At 40.2% G+C, this 23,121-nt stretch overlaps 1 protein-coding gene across 9 annotated transcripts in view; it reads right to left on the bottom strand.

The window, feature by feature from the left end:
• Nucleotides 1–23,121, bottom strand: part of KLHL32 (kelch like family member 32) — a 235,391-nt gene that overhangs the window by 173,904 nt on the left and 38,366 nt on the right. For all 9 annotated transcript variants that reach the window (XM_067011495.1, XM_067011502.1, XM_067011496.1 and 6 more), the window contains exons 2-3: nt 16,958–17,045; nt 7,925–8,105 (exon numbers count right to left, since the gene is read on the bottom strand). In XM_067011495.1, coding sequence (XP_066867596.1) covers nt 7,925–8,105; nt 16,958–16,980 — 204 coding nt within the window. In that variant the 5' untranslated portion in view covers nt 16,981–17,045. The remainder of the gene's footprint in view (nt 1–7,924; nt 8,106–16,957; nt 17,046–23,121) is intronic.

Below are 23,121 nucleotides of genomic sequence, written 5' to 3'. Positions count from 1 at the left end.
CAGGTCTGCAGTGAGTGTAAGCGCCCGCCTGCTGCCACCAGCCAGGAGCTCACTCATCTGAAGTCCTCCCTGTCCCTCACCATCCACGCAGCGTCCTGTGTATTCTACCTACTACTACCCGCCCAATCTCCCTCCCCCTCACCACTCCTCACACACATCCTGTCTCTCCAGCCTCAGGTCAGGCCTCCATCGGCTCTTACTTGACTGCTTCCATGCCCCTAATGTGAATTATTTAACATCAAGTCTCCATTTCTTTATTTTTAAAACGGAGATGATGATGGTGACAATAATAATACCATCCACCTTACAGATTTCTTTAGAAAATGAAATGAATTGATACACATAGAGCTCTTAGAGTAAGTGTCTGTAGCACAGTAAATACTCAAATCAGTGGTAGTTTTTTGTTTTTTTGTTGTTTTTTTTTTTTTTGCGGTACGCGGGCCTTCCACTGTTGTGGCCTCTTCCGCTGCAGAACACAGGCTCCGGACGCGCAGGCCCAGCGGCCATGGCTCACGGGCCCAGCCGCTCCGCGGCACGTGGGATCTTCCCGGACCTGGGCACGAACCCGTGTCCCCTGCATCGGCAGGTGGACTCTCAACCACTGCGCCACCAGGGAAGCCCCAGTGGTAGTTATTATTGATTGAGAGTGCCAGAGAGAGAAAGGGGGATTAAAAACAAGGTTCAAGACCTCCGACACCACCCAAACTGTTAATATAATTACACTACACTATAGTTATTTGTTCACTTGTGTGTATCTCCTACCAGACTATAAATTCATTCTGCATCTAGAAAATAGTAGGTATGTAACAAATGCTTATTGAATTTAAAAAAAACCATTTATTTGTAATTATATACTCATTTAATAGCCTTTAATGCCATTTTAATCAAATAGTGACTGGAGAGTATGATTATAAAAATACAGGGAACACAGATTTTTTTTTATTATTATGGGCTTTATCCTCTTCTCTCAAAACTAAAAATTACATAGGCAGAGCACACTCAGGCTCTAGTGGAAAGTGATGGTCAAATATTTAACTCTCCAAAATGTCATATTTGAATCACTTTGCCATCACATATGCAAAGCTATGTGAGACAGTCAAGACATCTGCTTCCTTGGTCAGAAAGTACAGGCATTCATGGAGACTGAAGCTGGAGATAGCAAATGGTAAACAACAGCCTCCAGAAGCTACAGGGTGGCCCACTGCCCAGGGCTGCCACAGGGAAGAGGGTAAGAGGCTGACTCATTCCATTTCTCACATACACTCCAGATCATAAGGCCTCTAATTCCTCCTGCTACCTCTGGCTTAATAATTCCTCATTCAATTCTGTTCAACAATACTTTGATGGACTTCACTAGTCCTCAGCTAGTCAGTCACTTTCAGAGAAGTCACTGGTGAAAGGGACTGCAACACATGACACATCTTCAATTCCTTTTTTTTTTATATACAGCAGGTTCTTATTAGTCATCAATTTTATACACCTCAGTATATAATCTTCAATTCGTCAGTGTCAATCTTCAATTCCTTTTTTAAAAAAGTTTCCAGCTTTATTGAGATACAAGTGACACAACATACTGTGTAAGTTTAAGGTATACAATGGGATGACTTGATACACATATATATTGTGAAATGATTACCACAATAAGGTTAGTTACACATCCGTCACTTTACACAGTTATCTTTTCTTGTGTGTATGTACTAAGAACTTCTAAGAGCTACCCTTTTAGAAACTTTCAAGTCTACAATACAGTATTATTAACTACAGTCACCCTGCTGCACATTAGAGTCCCTAGAACTTTCTCATCTTATAACTGGAAGTTTGTGCCCTTTGCCAACATCTCCCCATTTCAACTACTCCCCAGCCCCTGGCAACCACCATTCTATTCTGTTTCTGTAAGTAAGATCATACAATATTTGTCTTTCTCTGTCTGACTTATGTCACATAGCATAATGTTCTCATGGTTCATCCATGTTGCTGCAGATGGCAGGATTTCCTTCTTTCTCATGGGTAAATAATAATCTGTTACACACACACACACACACACACACACACACACACACACACACACCCCACATATTCTTTATCCATTCATCCATGGACAGACACTTGGGTTGTTTCCATATCTCAGCTGTTATGAATACTGCTGCAATGAGCATGGGAGTGCAGATGTCTCTTTAAGATCCTGATTTCATTTCCTTTTTTATATGCCCAGATATGGGATTGCTGGATCATATGGTAGTTCTATTTTTAATTTTTTGAGAAACCATAATGTTTTCCACAGTGGCTGCACCAATCCACATTCCCACCAACAGTGCATAAGGGTTCCCTTTTCTCTGCATCCTCACCAACATTTGTTATCTCTTGTCTTGGTAATAGCCGTCCTAGTAGGTGTGAGGTGATTTCTCATTGTGGTTTTCCCTGATAGTAATGTTGAGCATGTACCTGTTCATGCCCATATGCCTGTTGGCCAGTCGTATATCTTCTTTGGAAAAATGTCTGTTAATATCCTTTGCCTATGTTTTAATCACAGTATTTGGGTTTTTGCTATTAAGTTTTATGACCTCCTTACATATTTAGGATATTAATTCATTATCAGATATATGGTTTGCAAATACCTTCTCCTATTCTGTAAGGTGCCCTTTCATTTTGTCGATCTTTAATTCCGTGAGTGAGACAAGCTACCAGTTATAATGCTTCAGGAAAGAGGGACCTTGCGTATGAATTTAGAGAGGTGGCAGAGGGTGAACAGGATAAGGCTTTGTGGAGGACTTCACACCTGGTTGGCTGTGATGAACCTTGGAAGATGGAGAAGGTAGACAAAGAGGTGAGCAGGAGGTTAAGGTAGAAGGAATGGTCATTAGCAAGGCTGAGAGGTGGAAAGGCCCTCAGGTGGAATAGAGTGTTTGGAGAACAGTTAAGGCTGCAAGATCAAATGAACGGATGGGAGAACACAGATGAGGATGAATGATAATGACACAGCCTGAAGGCACACTCCGGGGGTCTGGCAGAAAGTCCCTGAGGAGCTCTGGGGGACCTGAGCAGGGGGGTGAAAGTTCACCACACGGTCATCTGCACGATGGTTTGTCAAGGGACAACCAGAGGAGGAGAAAGTTAAGTGGCTACTAGAATGTTCTAAGCTTGAAGGAAGGGGGTGTCAGATTCAGAAAATAACAAGATGGGAAAGGATGAATCCAAAACGCTATTCTGACCCATCAAAAGGTGATGGAGTCTGCAACCAGGTGAGCCTAAACATGAGCAGTCTTCTTTCCCCACAAAGGGCCAGACAGTGCATGACCAGGGATCCCAAGTTAGCCCAAGGAGAGAAACAGATAATGTTTACTGAAGGTGTGATGTGTATCAGATATAGCACTTAGTGCATTATGTACCTTATCTCATTCTAATCTCTGAATCGACCTATTCTGAGAGTTATTCTATGATCACCAATTTACAGATTTTAAAAACATAGGTTTACAGAAGTCAAATGACTTGCCTATGCTCAAAGAATAAATAGTGAAGAGGGTGAATAACCCAACAGATATTAATTAGAATAGCATCCACTATTTGTCAGGGACTGTGGGAAACAATTGGCAAACAGGAGATATGGTCCCTCCCCCGCTGTATTCAAACTCAGACCTGACGCTTAACCTCCTCCTTTTCTTCCTCCACCACTGCTTTACTCTTATAAAAGAAGCCCCTGGTCTAACACAGTTATAGCTTTTGACTAACGCCATGTTGTGCTGATATTAAGCCTAAATTTAATTTTTTTTTAAAAAAAATCATTATTATTTGGCTGAAGAATGTGTTTTAACCCTTTCATTTAAAATGCTGGTGATCACAGGAATCCACAGTACTTTGTACTCAACTGTTCATTATTCATATTTTAAGCAAGAAAAGCTGATACCATCTCTCAGATCAATGTAAAGGAACAGTTTACACCAAAACTTGGGACTTCTCCTCACTCCTGCCATCCACGATTATTTTAGCTTCAAAATAATCTGCCAGATATCAGAATCCAGAGTACAAAAATCTCTTTAGGTCAGACTACCTAATTAATTTGAACAGATCACACTAGAAAGAAAAATCCATAAATAATTTGCATATATTTTTGTTTTTGTTTTTGTTTTTGTGGTACCCGGGCCTCTCACTGTTGTGGCCTCTCCCGTTGCGGAGCAGAGGCTCCGGACGCGCAGGCCCAGCCCACGGGCCCAGCCACTCCGCGGCATGTGGGATCTTCCCGGACCGGGGCACAAACCCGTGTCCCCTGCATCAGCAGGCGGACTCTCAACCACTGCGCCACCACGGAAGCCCAATAATTTGCATATTTTATATGCAGGATGTAAAAACTTGAAGTACACATGGAATTCTCTGAGAATTAGAAAACATTTCTTCATTCACTTAAAAAATATTTATTGAATACTTATGAAGCCTGAGGCAACATTTTAAGTGTTGTGAGAGATACTGAAATTACTCAGACAGGATACTGTTTCTAGGTGTTTCGGTGTGGTAGAGTGTAAGATACAAGGAAGGCAGACATAATTCTAGTTTAAGGCATGGGTCTCTTGCACTTCTGCATGTATTATGAGTGAGGCACTGACTACCCTTATTCTGAAATCTCATTTCAGGGATGTTTCTATAGCAAATGGCCTTTGATGACAAGAGGATATCTCGCTTCAGAGCAAAGAGCAGTTCTGTTTACTCAGAGAGAGAATGCTTCTTTGCAGAGCAAAGGGTAGGCATGCTTACTGTCTAGGATAATGTTTTCTTCCAGAGCAAGGGCACACATGTTTCCTACGCACATAAAAGATTCAGGTTCCCTAAGTTCAATGATCCTCAATGATCCAACCCACTTTGTGTGACTTAAGAGTTTCATGTCTTCTAGCAGCATCTCTGAACCAGTGATAGACTAACTTGCTGGTTTCCAACTTGGATAAATCACAAATCTTTGACAGTTCTTGACAGTGGTAGGTTATAAAAATGGCAACAAATTCTTCCCCTGCCTGCATCCATGCCCTTTGCTATCCTCACTGACACTGACTCAGCCTGGCCATGTGACTTGCTTGACCAATGGGACATTAGTAAACAGGACACAAACAGGAGCTTGAAAAGCACCTGTGCATTGAAGTTAGCCCTCTTGCTGTTTTTAGAATTTAGCTGTCATGTGAAAAAGTCCAGGCTAGCCTGTTTGTGAGAAATACATGCCCAGTGTCCCCTATAACTCCAGCCATAAGCCTACCAATCACCAGACAGGTAAACAAAGCCAACTCAGATCATCCAGTCTCCAGGCAACTCTCCAGTTAACTGCTGACGTAAGAATCCAGCATAGATCAGAGAAACAGGCAGATCAGAGGAACTACTATCCAGCTTCTAAGTTTTGGGGTGGTTTTTTATGACAAAAGCTAACAAAAGATACAGGGTATATGACAAAAACAACGTCCAGTATAGTGACTATGTTACAAGCTCTATAGGGTTCAGTCTATGTCCGGTTAAATATTATAACTCCAGCACTTACCACAATGCCTAGAAAAGAGATAAGTGCCAAGAATTCCAACTTTGTCTTGGTTTCTCCATCTGAACAATCAATACACAAGTCACTGAAATCTCACCTCACAAGCAGGTCATGAGATTGAAGGGACTGCGTATGAATCCAGCAGGACACATGGTTAAGTGGAAAAAGCACAACTTGGTACTCAAGGAGACAGGTGCTCTGGTGTGTGAAAATCAGCTCTCCTACTTAATATCTGGCAGTCCTTGGGCAAGTTATTTAAACATATTGCACTTTAGTTTCCTTATCTACAGAATGGGAATAATAAAGCTTTCTTCACATGCTTTATAACATCAGTATTTTAAAGGAGGCACTCTGTGCATGACCTATCAGAGTATGAGGGGCATTGTGGTAAAAGAGGTGAATAACTTGGAACAGCTGCAAACATCATTAAATGCCAGCAGCAAGTAAAATGCTCTTCAGTGCTCTCACATGTACGCATTCACTTGCACATTCTCTCTCTCATATACACACATGCACAAAATCAAACCCCAAATTAAATTCAAAATCCAACCCACAGAGACCTAGGAGGAGAGAAGCCAAGCACCAAGAGGTCTATATTATGGTCCACAAGAAGAAAAAACTCGTATTTTATAATGTGCACATGTTATATATAACCACCCAGAGTATGTTGTTTCAAAAGCCCTCCAAATAATACTCAGCTTTCTGGAAGATTAATCCCTGAAAATGTGAGAGTGTATAAAATGTACATTATATTAATGAAACTAGAAGGTCACTTTACAGATGCTCTGTTTCATTTCTGCAGTTTAGAATTATGTAAATCCCTACTTTTAATTTTAGATAGATATTTTAAGTAATTACCTCTTTATCTTCTACATTACCAGGTTTCATCACATTTTAAACTTTTTTTAATCTTTCTTTTACGATTTGGCATCTTTGAAAATTCTCTTTAACTGCTAGTCAGCAATTGAGTACAGTTAATATTGTCTCTTAAACATCAAAATACAAGGTGACTATTGAAAATTTCCAAATCAAACCAAAAAATTGCCCCAGGCTGGATCTGGTTTCTGTATCATTTGAGACTTTGGTAAGAAAAAGTTTTATTAATTCACAATTAAATTTATATTCTAATTTATATAGAGATTGTATACTATTATGTTTTGAAATTCTTACCTAATCACTAGTTAACTGAAATAACATTGAAAAAAATTAAATAAGAATGAAATCATGTATATTCAGAAATACTTCAAATACTTCAAAAAAATCTGGTTATTAATTACCACTATTTTCTTTCTTATATCCGTATAAGGGGTAGAATGGAACACTGGTTAAGACTCAGACATGGATTTCAATTGTAGATCTGCCACTTCGGAACTGTGTGACTTGTTACTTAACCTCTGAGTTACCTCAAATTACCTAATCTTTGAGATTCAGTTTCCTTACATGTAAAATGGTGACTTTTATAGCATGTGCATGTGTTTATAAAATGGATTGCTGGGCTTCCCTGGTGGCGCAGTGCTTGCGAGTCCACCTGCCGATGCAGGGGACACGGGTTCGCGCCCCGGTCTGGGAGGATCCCACATGCTGCGGAGCGGCTGGGCCCGTGAGCCATGGCCGCTGGGCCTGCACGTCCGGAGCCTGTGCTCCGCAGCGGGAGAGGCCACAGCAGTGAGAGGCCCGCGTACCGCAAAAAAAAAAAAAAAAAAAAAAGGATTGCTGTGAGGATTAAATGAACTATGTATATAAAGCCCTTTGTCCATAACCTGAATCATAGGAAATACTAAATTAAAGTAAATTTAGCTAAAACCATACTATACACTCACCTTCAAAAAACAACAATAACAACGAACACATCATCACATATCATTAGCCACTGGAAATCAAACTCCAAAGTTCTAATTAACAAGACAACGTCTTCAGCTAAACAGGCACCCGCGTGTCAACCATAAATATCCTTTAGGTCAATTCCATCTCTGTCCTTGGAAAGCTCTAAGATAAGACCATCCACAGAAAATAAAAAATCAGAAACACTACATATATTTAGAGACCTTTTAAGAAATAAATTGTCTTACAGATTGTCCTTCTGATCCTGAATCCAGAAACATCCTGTCCTCAGCTGCACCCCCATTACGGTGTACTACAATGCCACGCTTTCTTTTGGTGGTAGAGTGTCAAATACCCCTCAGCTCAGATGCAAAGGAGAGGTCTGCTCTCCACTGGAGGGACATCCCGGTGTCCAGCCCAGGGAGGATCCCAATGGGGCCGCCATCTCAGTCTGACCAGGAAACCCCCCCAACATTCACAACTCTGGGAACGATTATCTAATTGGCTGATGATGTGCGACAGTTCAGGAAAACTGTCACCCTCTGTTTATCAATATCTTAAGGGAAACAAATAAACACACAAACTCCCTTGACTTACCCGGAAATAGTCACTGCAGGCTGCTAGGACTGCCTTGTGGGCGTGGAATTTCTGTTCCTCAGCAATCAGGGTGACATCGCAGAGGATGCCGTCACTTCTCTGCTGATTCAGTGCTGCCAGGACGCTATCAGTGTGAGATTCTGAGTGGCAGAGCCTCTGGCCTGTCAGCATTTCTTGAATACTGCGAGGAGAGTGAGGAGAGCGATCCAGTTAATGTTGTTGCTCTCATCAGCCCAGCCGCCCCCAGGCTCCCTCCCTCCTTCAAGAGCAGCTCAGGGAGTGTGGATTCCAGTGCCTATGGTGCTGTGACCTTCCTGGTCCCCAACGTCTTTTTCTCCACCATCCTCTTGCTTTCTTTTCCTCTAATTCTCTCTTTTCCTCCCCCCCAACAGGATCTCTTTCTCCTTCCTACTGGTCCCTCTCTTTGAGAATTTGTGTTTGTTGTGTGTCCATCTGTGTCTGTATATTGGCCCATGTCTGCAGGCCTGTGAGCCTCTGCTTCTGGGCCCCTGTCCCCTCAGTATGTATACATCCCTGAGGGCAAAGCTTTTTCTGGATGTGTGTCTAGATGTGTGTACATATGTGTGCAAATCCTTCCACTCTGGGACCCCCTCCCTAGCTCTCTGATTCCTTTTCTAGCTTTGTACCACCTGTGTGGGGTTGGCACAAGCTCAGAACTTGCCGTGCACTGATCCAGCACAGAACCCACTGCATGGCTCACCAGAGACACAAGAAGTTACTCAGTCTCCCCACAAGACACAATACTCTGTTAATAAATAAAATGAAACTGAGCAAATGTTAGTTAGGGGGAGAAAAGGCTACCAGTGACCATTTCATGTAAAAGGCCATTAATTAAACCATAGTGGCTTATTATTAAACTTAGGAAATTATGCACCACCAGGAGAACATCAAAAGAAATGCCATTGTAAGGAAAAAATTTAAGGCTGAAAGTAAAATATATCTATCTTATTAGCCTGCAACATCTTGTGTGATCTTCATATTACACTTATGAATGACTATGCAATCTATTTTCTGCTCTATTCTGTGAAATTCTAAACGTACTCACTGTGAAACTTATCCCTTTACTCCCTACCCCAACCTAAAATATTCATCCTATATCCTTTCAAAACTCCTGGGTGAAAAACCCCAGATCTTCCTATAATAATGTAGAAGTAATGCTATAAACACCAAATGCAAATGGAATTTGTAGATAGTTATGAACAATTCCAGCTTAGATACCATGAAAATCTCCACGGCACTCTAGAATCTCAGAACCGACACTGGACTAAGATGAGTGAGCTGCACCAGTCATAAGTTACTCCCAGAATGAGAGCAAGGGCCATCAAGCTCTATTTCTGGCCTGCGTCTCTTCTTGAAACCGAGTAAAGTTGCCATAAGGATGAACGAGCACTGTCTCTCCCATCCTGATAAACTCGACATCCCGTTCCTTCCTCTGAATGTGAAAGAGCCTCTCAGGAGAGCCAGGGAGTCGCCACCAGCCGAGCCTGCCTGGTTGTGCCGCCAGCTGGCTGGTAAATTACGGTTCAGCATAAATCACCTTAAAGTAAACCAAATGCTTCCCGGGAAATGCCAGAGTGCAGCCAGTAAGCTTTATCGGACACTTTTGACTGGGGAGCCTCAAAAATGTCAGAACTATTGAAAGAAAAAATAAATTTGACAGGAGATGATGATATAGTAAGTTCTCGTGGGAAGGTGGGAGGATTATTTTCAGTTGAAATGCAGCAGTGAGTTTTGAAATGGTTACTGTCATCGAATATTCATCTAGCGGCTCTAGCTACAGGCAGACTTTTAAAGTCAGTAATTGAAAACCACACTCAGAAGCATAAATAACACTTACACAAATTGCTATGCAAAGGCTAGAACGGAGATTAATTAGCATAGCTCAACGAAATGAGGGAATAGAATAGTAATAGGAATATTATCTCAGCTAAGTAAGCTTTAGGATAGTCTTTGAAAAATCCTTCCTAAAAGGATGACATTTTTATATATTTTACAAACACAAAGCCCTTACTATGTTCCATGAATTATTCTTAGTGATATACAATTATCAATTCATTCAATCTTCATAACAACATTATGAGGCAGGTACTAATATCTCCATTTCACAGATAAGAAACCTGATGGTGCAAGAGTAGGCATTTTGAGAACCTATTACCATGTAATTTGTCCTCCTGCTTAAAATATAAAAGAAACAGAGACTTCCCTGGCGGTCCAGCGGTTAAGACTCAACACTTCCAATGCAGGGGGCACGGATTCAATCCCTGGTCAGGGAACTAAGACCCCACATGCCGCGTGGCCAAAAAAATTTAAAACATAAAAAATAAATAAAAGAAACAAACAAAACCAAAAAATGATAATCTGTAAAGAAAATCTCAAAAATCTATGCTGGAGGGAAAAAAATCACGAAGTCCATATTAATTTTATATTTAGATTGTGCATAGTTAATCTCAAAATCAAAGTTACCCTTGAAAAATAATACACATTAATATAACATGAGATAGTGATAGGAAATGTTTGAAATCATGCTTCAAAAACATTTATCTTTGCACTGACTAAGTTTGGGGAGAGAAAATAGATTTTACTTATACATTTATTTAAAACTCTCATAACTTTTCTCCCTTTTAATATCACCTTAAATGCTACATAAATGTATTTTGAAATTTCATTTGTAGTGGAACAGAAGAATACATTAAAATAATTGCTTATAATGTTTCCTTACTTAGTTTCCAAATATAGAGCCACAATTCATGTACTTATTATTAAGACTGAATCAGTATTTGCATTTCAGATATCTATAGACAGTGAATAAATCTTGCCAGGGAAAGAGCAGCTGTAAACTGAAATTTGGCAAAGAATAAAAGGCTCAGCTCTGAAACAATTGTGATGCTGCACAATTTCACAGGATCACTCAGTTGGGCTTGAAATATTCAAGCTTAAAGAAAACAGCATGCTAAATATTTAAGGCAACACTTGGCACAAGATTCCAAATATTTTGGAACCAATATGTTAGGACTCCTTAAAAGCAGAAACAAATACTCCAACATTTGGCAAGGAATAAAGGCTTATTAATCAACAGGTCATTATTGTATTCTGAAACTTCCCACTCAACTCTCAGATGTAAATCTGCAAAAGACCTCAACCCTGTAAGTGTTAAGGCACAAGTGGTCACAGAACACAGCTGGAAAGCCATAGGCCCATGTGATAAAGCCAATAATTATAAACCAGGGAAGAGGTGATTCAAAGACTATCATGAACCATGTCTAAGTTAGCATGGGAAGCAGACACATCCTTGAATATGGCTCCCCTGGCATCAAAATTATACAAATTAGCAATCTAAACTTCCCACCTTAGAGCAATGTCCCCCCATTATTTGGTAAACAAAGAAGAAAGGAAAAGTATATTCCTAAAACTTCCTAAATTACCAACCAACAAACAAAAAACTCCAGAAAACAGGAGTCACATTTCCCAAGGGTATACAGATTTGTGTGTCATCTGAATATTGGGAAAGGTCTTCCATGGGAGCAATATTGCCACCTCAAAATTCACAAGTGGGTGCAAGAGGGTGACCTGGCTTCCTCAAGGCAACCCCAATACCCTTTCCTCTGTGGAATTCCTTAGAACTGCACTGTCCAGTATAATAGCCACTAGCTACATGTGGCTATTATGAACTTAAAATGTGTGTAGTCCAAATTGAGATGTGCTGTAAGTGGGAAATGTACGATGAATGTCAAGGACATAGTGTGAAATAAAAGAATGCAAAAATATCTCATTAATATTTTTATACTGATTACATGTTGAAATGATAATATTTGGGGTATACTGGGGTTAAATAAAATATATTGTTAAAATTCATTTTACCTGTTTCTTTTTACTTTTTAAAAAAATGTGTCTCCTTGAAAAGTTTAAATTATATATATATACTTCGCACTATGGTTCTACAGGACAGTCTAAAAGTTCCCTGGGGGGGAGGGGGAAGGGTAAGCTGTGACGAAGTGAGAGTGGCATGGACATATACACACTACCAAACGTAGGGTGGATAGCTAGTGGGAAGCAGCCGCATAGCACAGGGAGATCAGCTAGGTGGTGTGGGAGGCGCAAGAGGGAAGAGATATGGGAACATATGTATATGTATAACTGATTCACTTTGTTGTAGAGCAGAAACTAACACACCATTGTAAAGCAATTATATTCCAATAAAGATGTTAAAAATAAATAAATAAATAAATAAAATAAAAGTTCCCTGGGGATGTGTCCCTCATTTCTTTCCACCTGAACTCTAGAAGGGCTTCAGGTACCCCATCAGGTTGCCAATGAGCCTGGCTGTTCCTGAATCTCACAGGACCCAGCTTCTGCCAGGTACAACATGGGAAGCCCCAGACTCCTTGAGCAAGAAATTGCTTTTTAGTGATGCCACGGAGCAACCATCTGATTGGCCAAATGTCAGCATCCAGTAACAGGGAGATGAATAAATCAGGTCTCAAGGACAGGACTATTCATGACTTCAAATCTTTAACTTTCATTCTGGAATTGATGGTAAAAACTAGAAAGTCAAATGCAGAGCACGATGTTCATAACATGGTACAGCTCACTCACAGTGAAGCACTGTGTTAGTGCAAATCACTATTTCAAGTTCAGAGTGAAGATTTTTGATCATAGGAATCTCTCAGATTCTCATTTTTTATAGCATAAATTTTGACTGAGTTCAGTCAGTTTGCAAGACATGAATTCTGAAACAGCTGTCTGGTTTTTAAACATCTGTATTTCAAATTTAAAAATTCAAGTCAATTTCTATATCAATGTTTACTTAGTATTTAGATATACAAAATATACTCAGGTAGTTTTCAAGTAAGGTCACCAATAAGGTATTATATACTTATATATCAAACACAGTCAAGTAGCATAGAGATCCTCATTGCTTAAATAGATTACACAAAAAAGAAAAGGGCTGGGCAAAAAACCTGATAGTACTACGATTATGCATGATTATCTCAGTTCAGTCGATTGATAAACTGTGCCCTAATCACTTCAATTCCACAGTCAAAATATTTTAATACAAATTAAATACATTAATATTGAAACAATCTTATTTATTTCAGCAGACAGTCTGTGAAAAAAAAAACCCAGCAAGGAACTTAATTTTATTTTTTACAGAACACTTTGTAATTTGTTAATACCTTAAAATTAATGCTAGCAATTAATAACAATGGTCAAAATAATAAGCAAAGAAAATACGATATGCTTAGCGAATGACCAAGAAATAATGAAGACTATGCAAGTTAATTACAAATGGACACTTAAGGAAAGGAACTTAAATATAAATGGATAGTCTTGTTGCATTCCTTCCTTCCTTCATTCACTCAAACATTTATTCATCCTGTGCCAGGTATTGGACAAGACACTGGAGATAAAATGGTAAACAAACCAAACTCTGTAGCAGCCCTCACAGAACGCTCAGTTTAGCGAGGTAGTTCCACTTTAATTAAATAATCTGGCCTCCCTGAAGAAGTAATGCTGGAGCTGCAGTCTGAAGGATGAGAACAAGTTACCATGGCAAAATGGGGACAGCACAGTTTTCCAGGCAAGGGAACAGCAAATGCTCTGATCCTGTGGCAATGGGGGGCATGGACCTAACACAGAATCCACAGAATGTTCAGGGCTGGGACCCTGAGGACAAGCGCTGGCATGGTACAGGATCCGGAGCTGGGAAAGAGGTCTTGGCTAGAGGTGTAAAACTCATGTGGATTGAGAGAATAACGGAAGCACAGCTGTGTCTCCAGAACACAGCTGAGAGACAACCAATAGTCAAAGGCTGCTGAGAAGAAAGACAGGATTCAAAACACAGAAGCGGGGCTGGGCTCAGCTGTGGGAAAGGACTGCCTTTTGAGCAGCAGGAGGGAGGGAATATTAAAATTGGGGGCATTTTTTGGCTTGTTGAATCTAACGACTCAGTGGAACCAATCTCCACTGGACAACGAAGGCATGGAAACACAGTATTTGGGTTCATCTGGGTTGGGATTTTGTCAGGCAAATGGATCAAAAATGCAGAGAGCAAGGGAAATTAAGGATTTAAAAGAGAGATAGATTCTAAACTGTCTAAGAACGGAAATGAGGGAAGGAAAGTGTTGACGGATTGGTAGAATGTGGCTGGGCCAGTTGCTTTACAATGTTGTGCTAGTTTCTACCATACAGCAAAGTGAATCAGCTATATGTATACATATATCCCTCCTTTTTTGGATTTCCTTCCCATGTAGGTCACCACAGAGCACTGAGTAGAGTTCCCTGTGCTATATAGTAGGTTCTCATTAGTTATTTATTTTATACATAGTATCAATAGTGTATATATATATATATATGTATATATATATATCAATCTCAACCTCCCAATTACAAAGCAACTACACTCCAATAAAAATTAATTTAAAAAATAAACAATAAGACCCTACTGTATATAGCACGGTGAACTCTACTCAATACTCTGTAATAACCTTTGTGGGAAAAGAATCTGAAAAAGAATGAATATACATATATATATATATATATGTATGTATAACTGAATCACTTTGCTGTACACCTGAAACTAACACAATATTTTAAATCAACTATACTCCAAAAAAAAAAATAATAAAAAGAAAAGAAAAGGAAAGAAAGTGGCCGGGCCAGTAATGAGACATTGCCATGAGGTCAAAGTACAACCACTGTGGAGGTAGGTAAGTCAGGAAGCTAGAAGGAGAGGAGGTCCTACTAAGAATAAAGTGGCTGATGCAGTAGTTTCAGAAACAGAGCAACTACTGGGGACGCATGAGCCACGGCATGACCGTGAGAGTAGGTGGCTCAGTGAGCAAGGTCATAAGCAGGTTGAAGATCCAAGGCCACAGAGCCGGGCAGATCCTCCAGGCAAACCCTGAGGACACTGGGAAGTTGTAAAGGGTCTGTGGTGAGAAGGAAGACTGTCAGCCAGATGCCAAATGCTCAGTGAATGCGGGGAGATGACCCTGCAAACAGTGGAGAGGAAGAACGGACGGGGAGAGCTGAAGAGCAGCACCTTCAGAGGAGCCCGTCTCTGTGGTCGCCATCTTCTCAAGCAACGGGTACGAGGAGTAATGACCTAGAAGCAAAACTATGTCCCAGGGTGACCACAATCTCTCTACCCACCCCTAAAGTACATGAGATTTGAGGAGATACGGCCACCACTTGAGAAGGCTACAAAGAAGACAGGTCCCAGTGAAAGCAGGAGGTGCTTGGAGGTTTTCAGGGTGAGGAAGATGACACAGCACCGCACGGCACATGTACGTTGCTGGTGCAACAGTTCCACGTGGCACAGGGGAAGTTTGAAAAGTGCTCAAGGGGGTGTCTGTGTCCCAGCAGAGAAGGGAAGTCCATCGCAGAGGTGATGGTGCTGTGGAGGACAGATGGCGGTGGGGTCAGAGTTGATCAGTGAAAGCAGAGATGGCAGATCTAAAGTAAAAAATCATTTGGAGAAGAATGCACATGGAGCCTAGTAGGCAGAAATAAATCACTTGGCTCAGTTGGTGGCACACAGATACCATGGTCTCTATGTGCTATACTGGCTGGATGCCAGATCCAGAGCAGGATTTCCCGACCTCAGTGAAACTGACATTCTGACATGTTTTGCTATGGGCATTATCCTGTACATTGTTAAGATGTTTAGCAGGATCCCTGGCCTCTATCCACTAGATGCCAATAGCACCCCCTATCCTGGTGACAATCAAAAATGATGCCAGACTGGGGCTTCCCTGGTGGCGCAGTGGTTGAGAGTCCACCTGCCGATGCAGGAGACACGGGTTCGTGCCCTGGTCCGGGAGGATCCCACATGCCGCGGAGCAACTAAGCCCGTGAGCCATGGCCGCTGGGCCTGCGCGTCCGGAGCCTGTGCTCCGCAACGGGAGAGGCCACAACAGTGAGAGGCCCACATACCGCAAAACAAAAAAAAAATGATGCCAGATATTACACAATGTACCCTGAGGGCAAAATATCCCCCACTGAGAGTCATCCATCTAGAGCAACACTCACTTGGAGAGCACAGGGGCACTAGACTGGCTGTAGCAACGCCTCCATTTCTGAACACATTTTTGGAACTAGTCATCTCGAATAGCTTCAGAGTCATGGAAGAAAGCTGGTCTCATTATTTCACAGACATACTCAATTCTTAGTATTTAAAAAGAAGGCATGTCCCAGGTTTATTACCTCTCTCATTCTTTGCTTTGAAGATCCTTTTGACGGTTTCCTCAGAGGATCATGAAGACTTGCCTCCACTGAGAATATTCAAAGGAATACCCTGCCTTTTCTTGTGGACTGCCCCCTCAGTTCTGGGAATGTGCCAGGCTCCTTCCTGCCTGAGGGCATTTCCCCATGTCTTTCCCACCCTTCAATCTCAGGTCACAGAGCACTTCTTCAGGAAGGTACTACCTCATTCTGTCAATCTTTCAAAGCACTTTCACAACTCTATTTGTGTTGTTACTGGTGTGATTTGTTTAATATCTGTTTCCCCCACAGAATATTTATTTCATGAGAGCAGGAACCTTATTTGTTTTATTCACTGCTGGATCCTCCGCACAAATAAATATCTGTTAAATAAGTACTAAAAGAAAATCTTATGAGTATTTTAAGAACACATATTATACACCCTAAAGTGATTGCTTTAAATGGGACAATAATCATATATATGTATAGTTTTCTGATTATTTTTTAAATCATATACCTTTAGAGAAGTCTACCTTTTGTTTGAGGGAGGTTAGCATCCTAAATAAGAAAAAGATAAAAAGTAGTATCAAAGAATCCTTAAACATATCTAGGTTTGGCCAGTAATTATATCTCAGTGGTTAGCCCTTGTGCTACCATACTAAACTCACACACACTCTCAGACTGGTTTGCTTAATTCTTCAAATACACATTGAGCCCCCTCCCTGTGCTTGGTCCTAGAATGTGCGGTGTGAGGATTTCAAGTCACACATGTCTTGCTACACAAGCAAAGACATATCCTACAGGACCAACCTGAGGAAGCGTTCAGACGGCATTCTCCAGCTGGGTTCCTCAGGGTCTCAGCCTTAGAAGTTTGCAGAGGAGTCGGCAAGCATTCCAGCTGAATAAAAAAAAACAAGAAAGAAAAGCACAGTGAGCTAAATGCAAAAAAGCACACTCTGGGCCTTAATGATGCTAATGCTTTAGAATGCTAAGGAGGCACCTTGGAGAGTTTTATCATCGAGATATAACAATGTGACTGAAAGCTCTTATAATAGGCAATGGTTTGGAATGTTTCTAAATTTTAAAATTTTTTCACCTTACTGGAACTTCGGGGACTAAGAAGTCAAAATGTATTTGAGAACCAAAAATAGCTAAAGTAAGAGTTACAGTAAAAATTAAAACATCAGACAGCCAAAGGGAAAAATTAAGATTTGATAAAACACTTCTACGATTTACGTCAGAGAATGTTTTGCCTATGTTCTCTTCTAGGAGTTTTACTGTGCCATGTCTTATGTTTAGGTCTTTAAGCCATTTTGAGTTTATTTTTGTGTATGGTGTGAGGGAGTGTTCTAACTTCATTGATTTACATGTGGCTGTCCAGCTTTCCCAACAGCAGTTACTGTAGAAATAAAAACAAAAATAAACAAATAGGACCTAATCAAACAAGCTTTTGCACAGCAAAGGAAACCATAAATAAAACAAAAAGACAACCTGCAGACTGGGAGAAAATATTTGCAAACAATGTGACCAACAAGGGCTTAATTTCCAAAATACACAAACAGCTCATGCAGCTCAATATCAAAAAAACAAACACTAATCAAAAAATGGGAAGAAGACCTTAATAGACCTTTCTCCAAAGAAGACATACAGATGACCAACAGGCATATGAAAAGATGCTCGACTTTGCTAATTATTAGAGAAATGCAAATCAAAACTACAATGAGGTATCTATCACCTCACACTGGATAGAACAGCCATCATCAAAAAGTCTACAAATAATAAATGCTGGAGAGGATGTGGAGAAAAGGGAACCCCTTCTATACTGTTGATGGGAATGTAAATTGGTGCAGCCACTATAGAAAACTGCATGGAGGTTCCTTAAAAAGCTAAAAGTAGAGCTACCATTTGATCCAGCAATCCCACTCCTGGGCATATATCCAGAAAAGAGAAAAACTCTAATTTGAAAAGATACATGCACCCCAATGTTCATAACAGCATTATTTACAGTAGCCAAGACATGAAAGCAACCTAAGTGTCCATCAACAGAGGAATGGATAAAGAAGATGAAGTACATATATACAATGGAACATTTCTCAGCCATAAAAAAGAATGAAACGTTGCCATTTGCAGCAACATGGATGGACCTAGAGATTATCATACTAAGTGAAGTAAGTCAGACAGAGGAAGACAAATATTCTATGATATCACTTATATGTGGAATCTAAAAAAATAATACAAATGAACTTATTTACAAAACAGATTCACAGACATAGAAAACAAACTATGATTACCAAAGGGAAAGGGGGGAGGGATAAATTAGTATGCGATTAACAGATACACACTACTACTGATATATATAAAATACATAAACAACAAAGATTTACTGTATAGCACAGGGAACTTATATTCAATATCTTATAATAACCTATAATGGAAAAGAATCTGAAAAAGAATATAAGCATTATCTATCTATCTATATATCTATATATCTATAAAACATTGAATCACTTTGCTGTATACCTGAAACTATCACAATATTATAAATCAACTAACTATATTTCAATTTTAAAAAACTGATAAAGTTGCAGAGGCTAAACCACAAATACTAGTTGACTTGTCCTCTAGTAAAGTTAAAATCAACTACGTCTTGGGCATCTACGGAAAGACGATTTTCTAATTCAAGGAGTGAATTTCTGAAAAATAGATAGAAAAATAACATATAGAAAGGATGAAAATTATAAGGAAATGGAAAACAGATTTTTACAGGAGCTTTAGGATTAGCATAATTGGAAATATGTAATTTGATGAAGTTGTCAGGCTAGAAATCACTCCTTGGCTATATATTCATTCAATCTCACAGTCCTCACCCCAGCCTTTGTTTTCAATCATTGCTGTAACTCTAAACAGAGAAGTAAATTATTTGAAAAGTCTGGGACTTGCTCCATGACTATGCTTTACAACTGTCATTAGAAGGTCTAGCTCCCATTTTCTAACACACCCAAGCAGCAAAATTAATTCCAATTTGGATAATCTTAAACAGGCTCTCTTCTAAGTTTCATTTTGAAAAGCAATATAGTGTAAAAACCCTTATGAAAGGAATGTGTAAAGCTGTGCCTATTTCTGCTGATATGTATAAAAGAGAGACCTATGATTTACAATCTAACTAATATATAGTATTTGTTACATTGTATCCAAACCCTCATACTACAGTAATTCACATAGATATATCATAATTTGCTGAGAATTCCACTGTTACCGAACAGATTTGTTTCAAACATTTTTCATACATTTATACTTATTTCTTGCTTTCTTTTTTTAATTACTGAAAATAGTATATCTATACTTTCATTTATTTCTAATTTAAGTTTTGACAAATCTAAAAATGAGCATCATTTTCAATTGATCCATTACAACTGGCAGTAAAAAGGATCAGAATAATTCAAGGCACGTTTTTTCATTAGCTAAGAGACTTTCTTAGCAACCTACCACTGCTACAGATTCCTTTCAGAAACTAGGTTATAAATTCCAGGCTCTTATTGCCTAACACAAACACTAACAGAGATGGACACTTGAGCATTAAGATGGCATAAGAATATTTATTACTACAGAGAGGTGAAAAAAAACCTTAATCTTTCGGAAAGTCTAATATTTTTAAATGCTCCCAATAACTAGGTGAATGTAGAATAAGAATTCTAAAAGTTAAAATAATCCTAAGTTAAAGGACACTTTTACCCTGATATTTTTCAGACATTCCAAACATGACAATTAAAAATCTTAAGATAAATTCCCTTATTGTTTGGCGATCAACTCACTAAATCAGCTCTCCTCAGAAACTATCTAATTATAATCTGCTCCATTCTACAATGTTTAGTGAAATGAACACCATTTTAAAGGTGAGTTAAAATGAGTTAAAGGATGACTCAACCCCTGAATATTACTGTTATTTATTATTTATTATTTTTACTACATATTATCTACAACTTACTACAAATATTTTATGTAATTGTATCACTGGTTATAACTTTCTTTTTGTATAAATAACATTTGTTTTTACATTTTGTTTATTAATTCTATTTTATATTTTAAGTTTCCCTTACATGAAGCATGTCTTTTGGCCAGCCAGACCTCTTTATCCTCTTGTCTTCTTGCACTTTTTCCTGTGCCTGGGATGTGGGTTCCTTCTTGACTCAAGGCTCTTACCTTTACCCATGAGCCCAAGGAAAACCAGGCCAGCCTCCTGCCTTTCTCCTCCTTGGAACCCAGAAATGGATTCAGCGCTGGGCCAATTTGGTGGGGCCATAGGAAGCAGAATAGTAGGAAAAAAAGGCTAGAGTTGCTCTCCAAACATGTAGCTCTTAGGGCTGCTCACACCCCATTAGAGATATAATGACATTTAGCACAAGCCCTAAGGGTAGTACTATGTTGGCTTGGGAGCACATGAGATGGCTCTTTTTCTACGAATTGAGAGTGATCATGTTCAAGGTCCCTTTGTGACCATCTACAATTTTCTGAGCCTGTTGGCACCATGGAATCAAATCATCATATGATGAGTTATATTCATTTCAGCCCCCCACCCCCATGGCCCTAAAACTATCAAGGCAACACATTCCCTTCCACCAAATTAGCCTTTGTGATCACCTGTGCAAAGAGCATGCAACTCTGATCTCTCTGCTTCCACTCAGGGCACAATGCTCCTCCCAGCCTTGCCTCACTATAAGGACCAGTACTCCTGAGGTCTCAGATCTGCTCCCTTGACCCACCTGTTCCCTAACCAGGGTCCACACGTGTCCCCTCAAGTCCTGGGCATCCATCATTCAGCCCAAGATCAAATGAAATCCCTGAGGACTAACCTTCACCACCAATGTTGCACAATTAGGGCAGAATTCGATATAGCTTGGTCAAAAATACCTCCAAAATTGTGGAGATTTTTTTTTTCACTGATTCATGAGATAAATCTTTCTTGAAGAACTACTTTATGCAAGACCTGGAGCTGGGTTCCTAGGATACAGTGATTAATACATGAGTTTTTCCTTTCACAGGGCTTGTAGTGGGCCACAGTGGACAGCGAGGAGTGGCTTGAGAGTATTTTAGCCTTCACAATCATCATTCATCTCTCTCAAAGCAATCCCAAGTAAGCATGCAGCCCAGAGCACAGCGTGCTCTGCTATGCAAACACAGCCTCAAGACCAGCTCCTAGCCCTTCCCTTCTAAACAAAAGGCTGCCCTTCAGTCCCATCCTGGCCCACTGCCAGTGCCTGTACAATTCATTCTTTAATCATAATTGTGATAAGCGCAAGGGGCTCTACGCACAGCTTCCTCATCTTAAAAACAGTAATACCCACCTCACAGAGTTGTTGTGAGGATTAAACAAATTGGAATTCTCAGAAAGTGCCTGTCACATGGTGTTTGTTGTTATTACTGTTGTTGTTTTAGTACTATTTATGATTTATTATCGTTTTACATAGCAGGAAACTTGGCCCATCCTGTGTGATCAGAAAAGGGTCTTCCTTGAGGATGTGACATCTGAGCTGATCTCTGAGAGATAATTATCAACTGGGTAAGGGGTGGGGAAAGGGATTCTGGGAGGCATCCTGGGCAGAGCCAACAGCCCGGGCAAAGGTCCTAAAGCAGAAAGAAGCAGGTCCTATCAGAGACCAGAGGGCAGATCACACAAGCAGTGTTAAGAATATGGCTTGGTCATTATCCTAAAACCAGTGGGAGTCCACTGAAGGTTTTAAAGCAAGAGACTTGCACGATGTGATCTGCATTTAGAAAGATCACTCTGGTGGTAGTTTGGAAGTTATTGGAAAGGTAGAAGAGTCCCCAAAGGAATAAAAGGCAACCTTGGACTTCCCTGGTGGCGCAGTGCTTAAGAATCCACTTGCCAATGCAGGGGACACGGGTTCAAGCCCTGGGCCTGGAAGATGCCACATGCCACAGAGCAACTAAGCCCATGAGTCACAACTACTGAGCCTGTGCTCCAGAACCTGTGAGCCACAACTACTGAAGCCCGCGCACCTAGAGCCCATGCTCCGCAACAAGAGAAGCCACCGCAGTGAGAAGCCCACACACCACAACGAAGAGTAACCCCCGCTCACCGCAACTAGAGAAAGCCTGCGTGCAGCAACAAAGACCCAATGCAGCCAAAAATAAATAAATATCTTTTTTAAAAAAAGGCAACCTTGTACTCTTTGGCCCATTGTACAAGGGAAATCATCAGGTCACACAATCAACCTCTCCCCAACAGCAAAACCTCTCTGGCTTTTTGTCTGAGGGATGGCATCTACTTTCCCTCATCAGACATTTATCCTGACCAACAATGCCAAGTACTCTTCTCCTGGGCCTTGTACCTGGCTGGCACTAACTCACTGGTTGGCTGAAATTAAATCCCCTGTTCAAATGGGCTCAACTCTCCCTTTCAGGGCTTGGTAAGTTTAGTGCTGGCATCTAAGGAGAAACCTTAAGGTGAGGAGAAGGAGAGACCAAGTGTCAGATTTACCTGGCTTACTCGACCCTGACCAGTGTCCTCACATGCATGAACTTGGTACTGTGAAAAGTGCAGAGGCCCGCGTACCACAAAAAAATCAACAACAAAAAATTATTTATCTTGATCATCTAATTTTTTGATGCCCTCTTAAATTTTGCACCTCACTCCAGTCTCAACTCTGTCTTCTGCCATGTGGATTAGGAAACGAAGAAAACAATTCTGCAGGAAAAGTAACAGCAAAAGAAGCAAGTGTACAGAGAAAAAGTTAGAGGCAAGAGTTGGAAAGAAAGGACATTCTCGATTTTCCATGCATTCTTGCCTCTGAGAGTACATGAAACAACCTAGATTTTTATAACAAATTCCTTGTTTTATTTAGGCTAACTCAACTGAGGGTTAAAAGATTCCCAAGAAATTCAATTAGGGTCCTACCTAAGATTTTGTTTGTGAAGAAAAGGGGATGGGCAGCTCTGCTGCTTTAAAAACACAC

The sequence above is a fragment of the Kogia breviceps genome, chromosome 13, assembly GCF_026419965.1.
Source record: "Kogia breviceps isolate mKogBre1 chromosome 13, mKogBre1 haplotype 1, whole genome shotgun sequence".
Taxonomy (NCBI): Eukaryota; Metazoa; Chordata; class Mammalia; order Artiodactyla; family Physeteridae; genus Kogia; species Kogia breviceps.
This window is presented reverse-complemented; position numbering and strand designations above follow the sequence as displayed.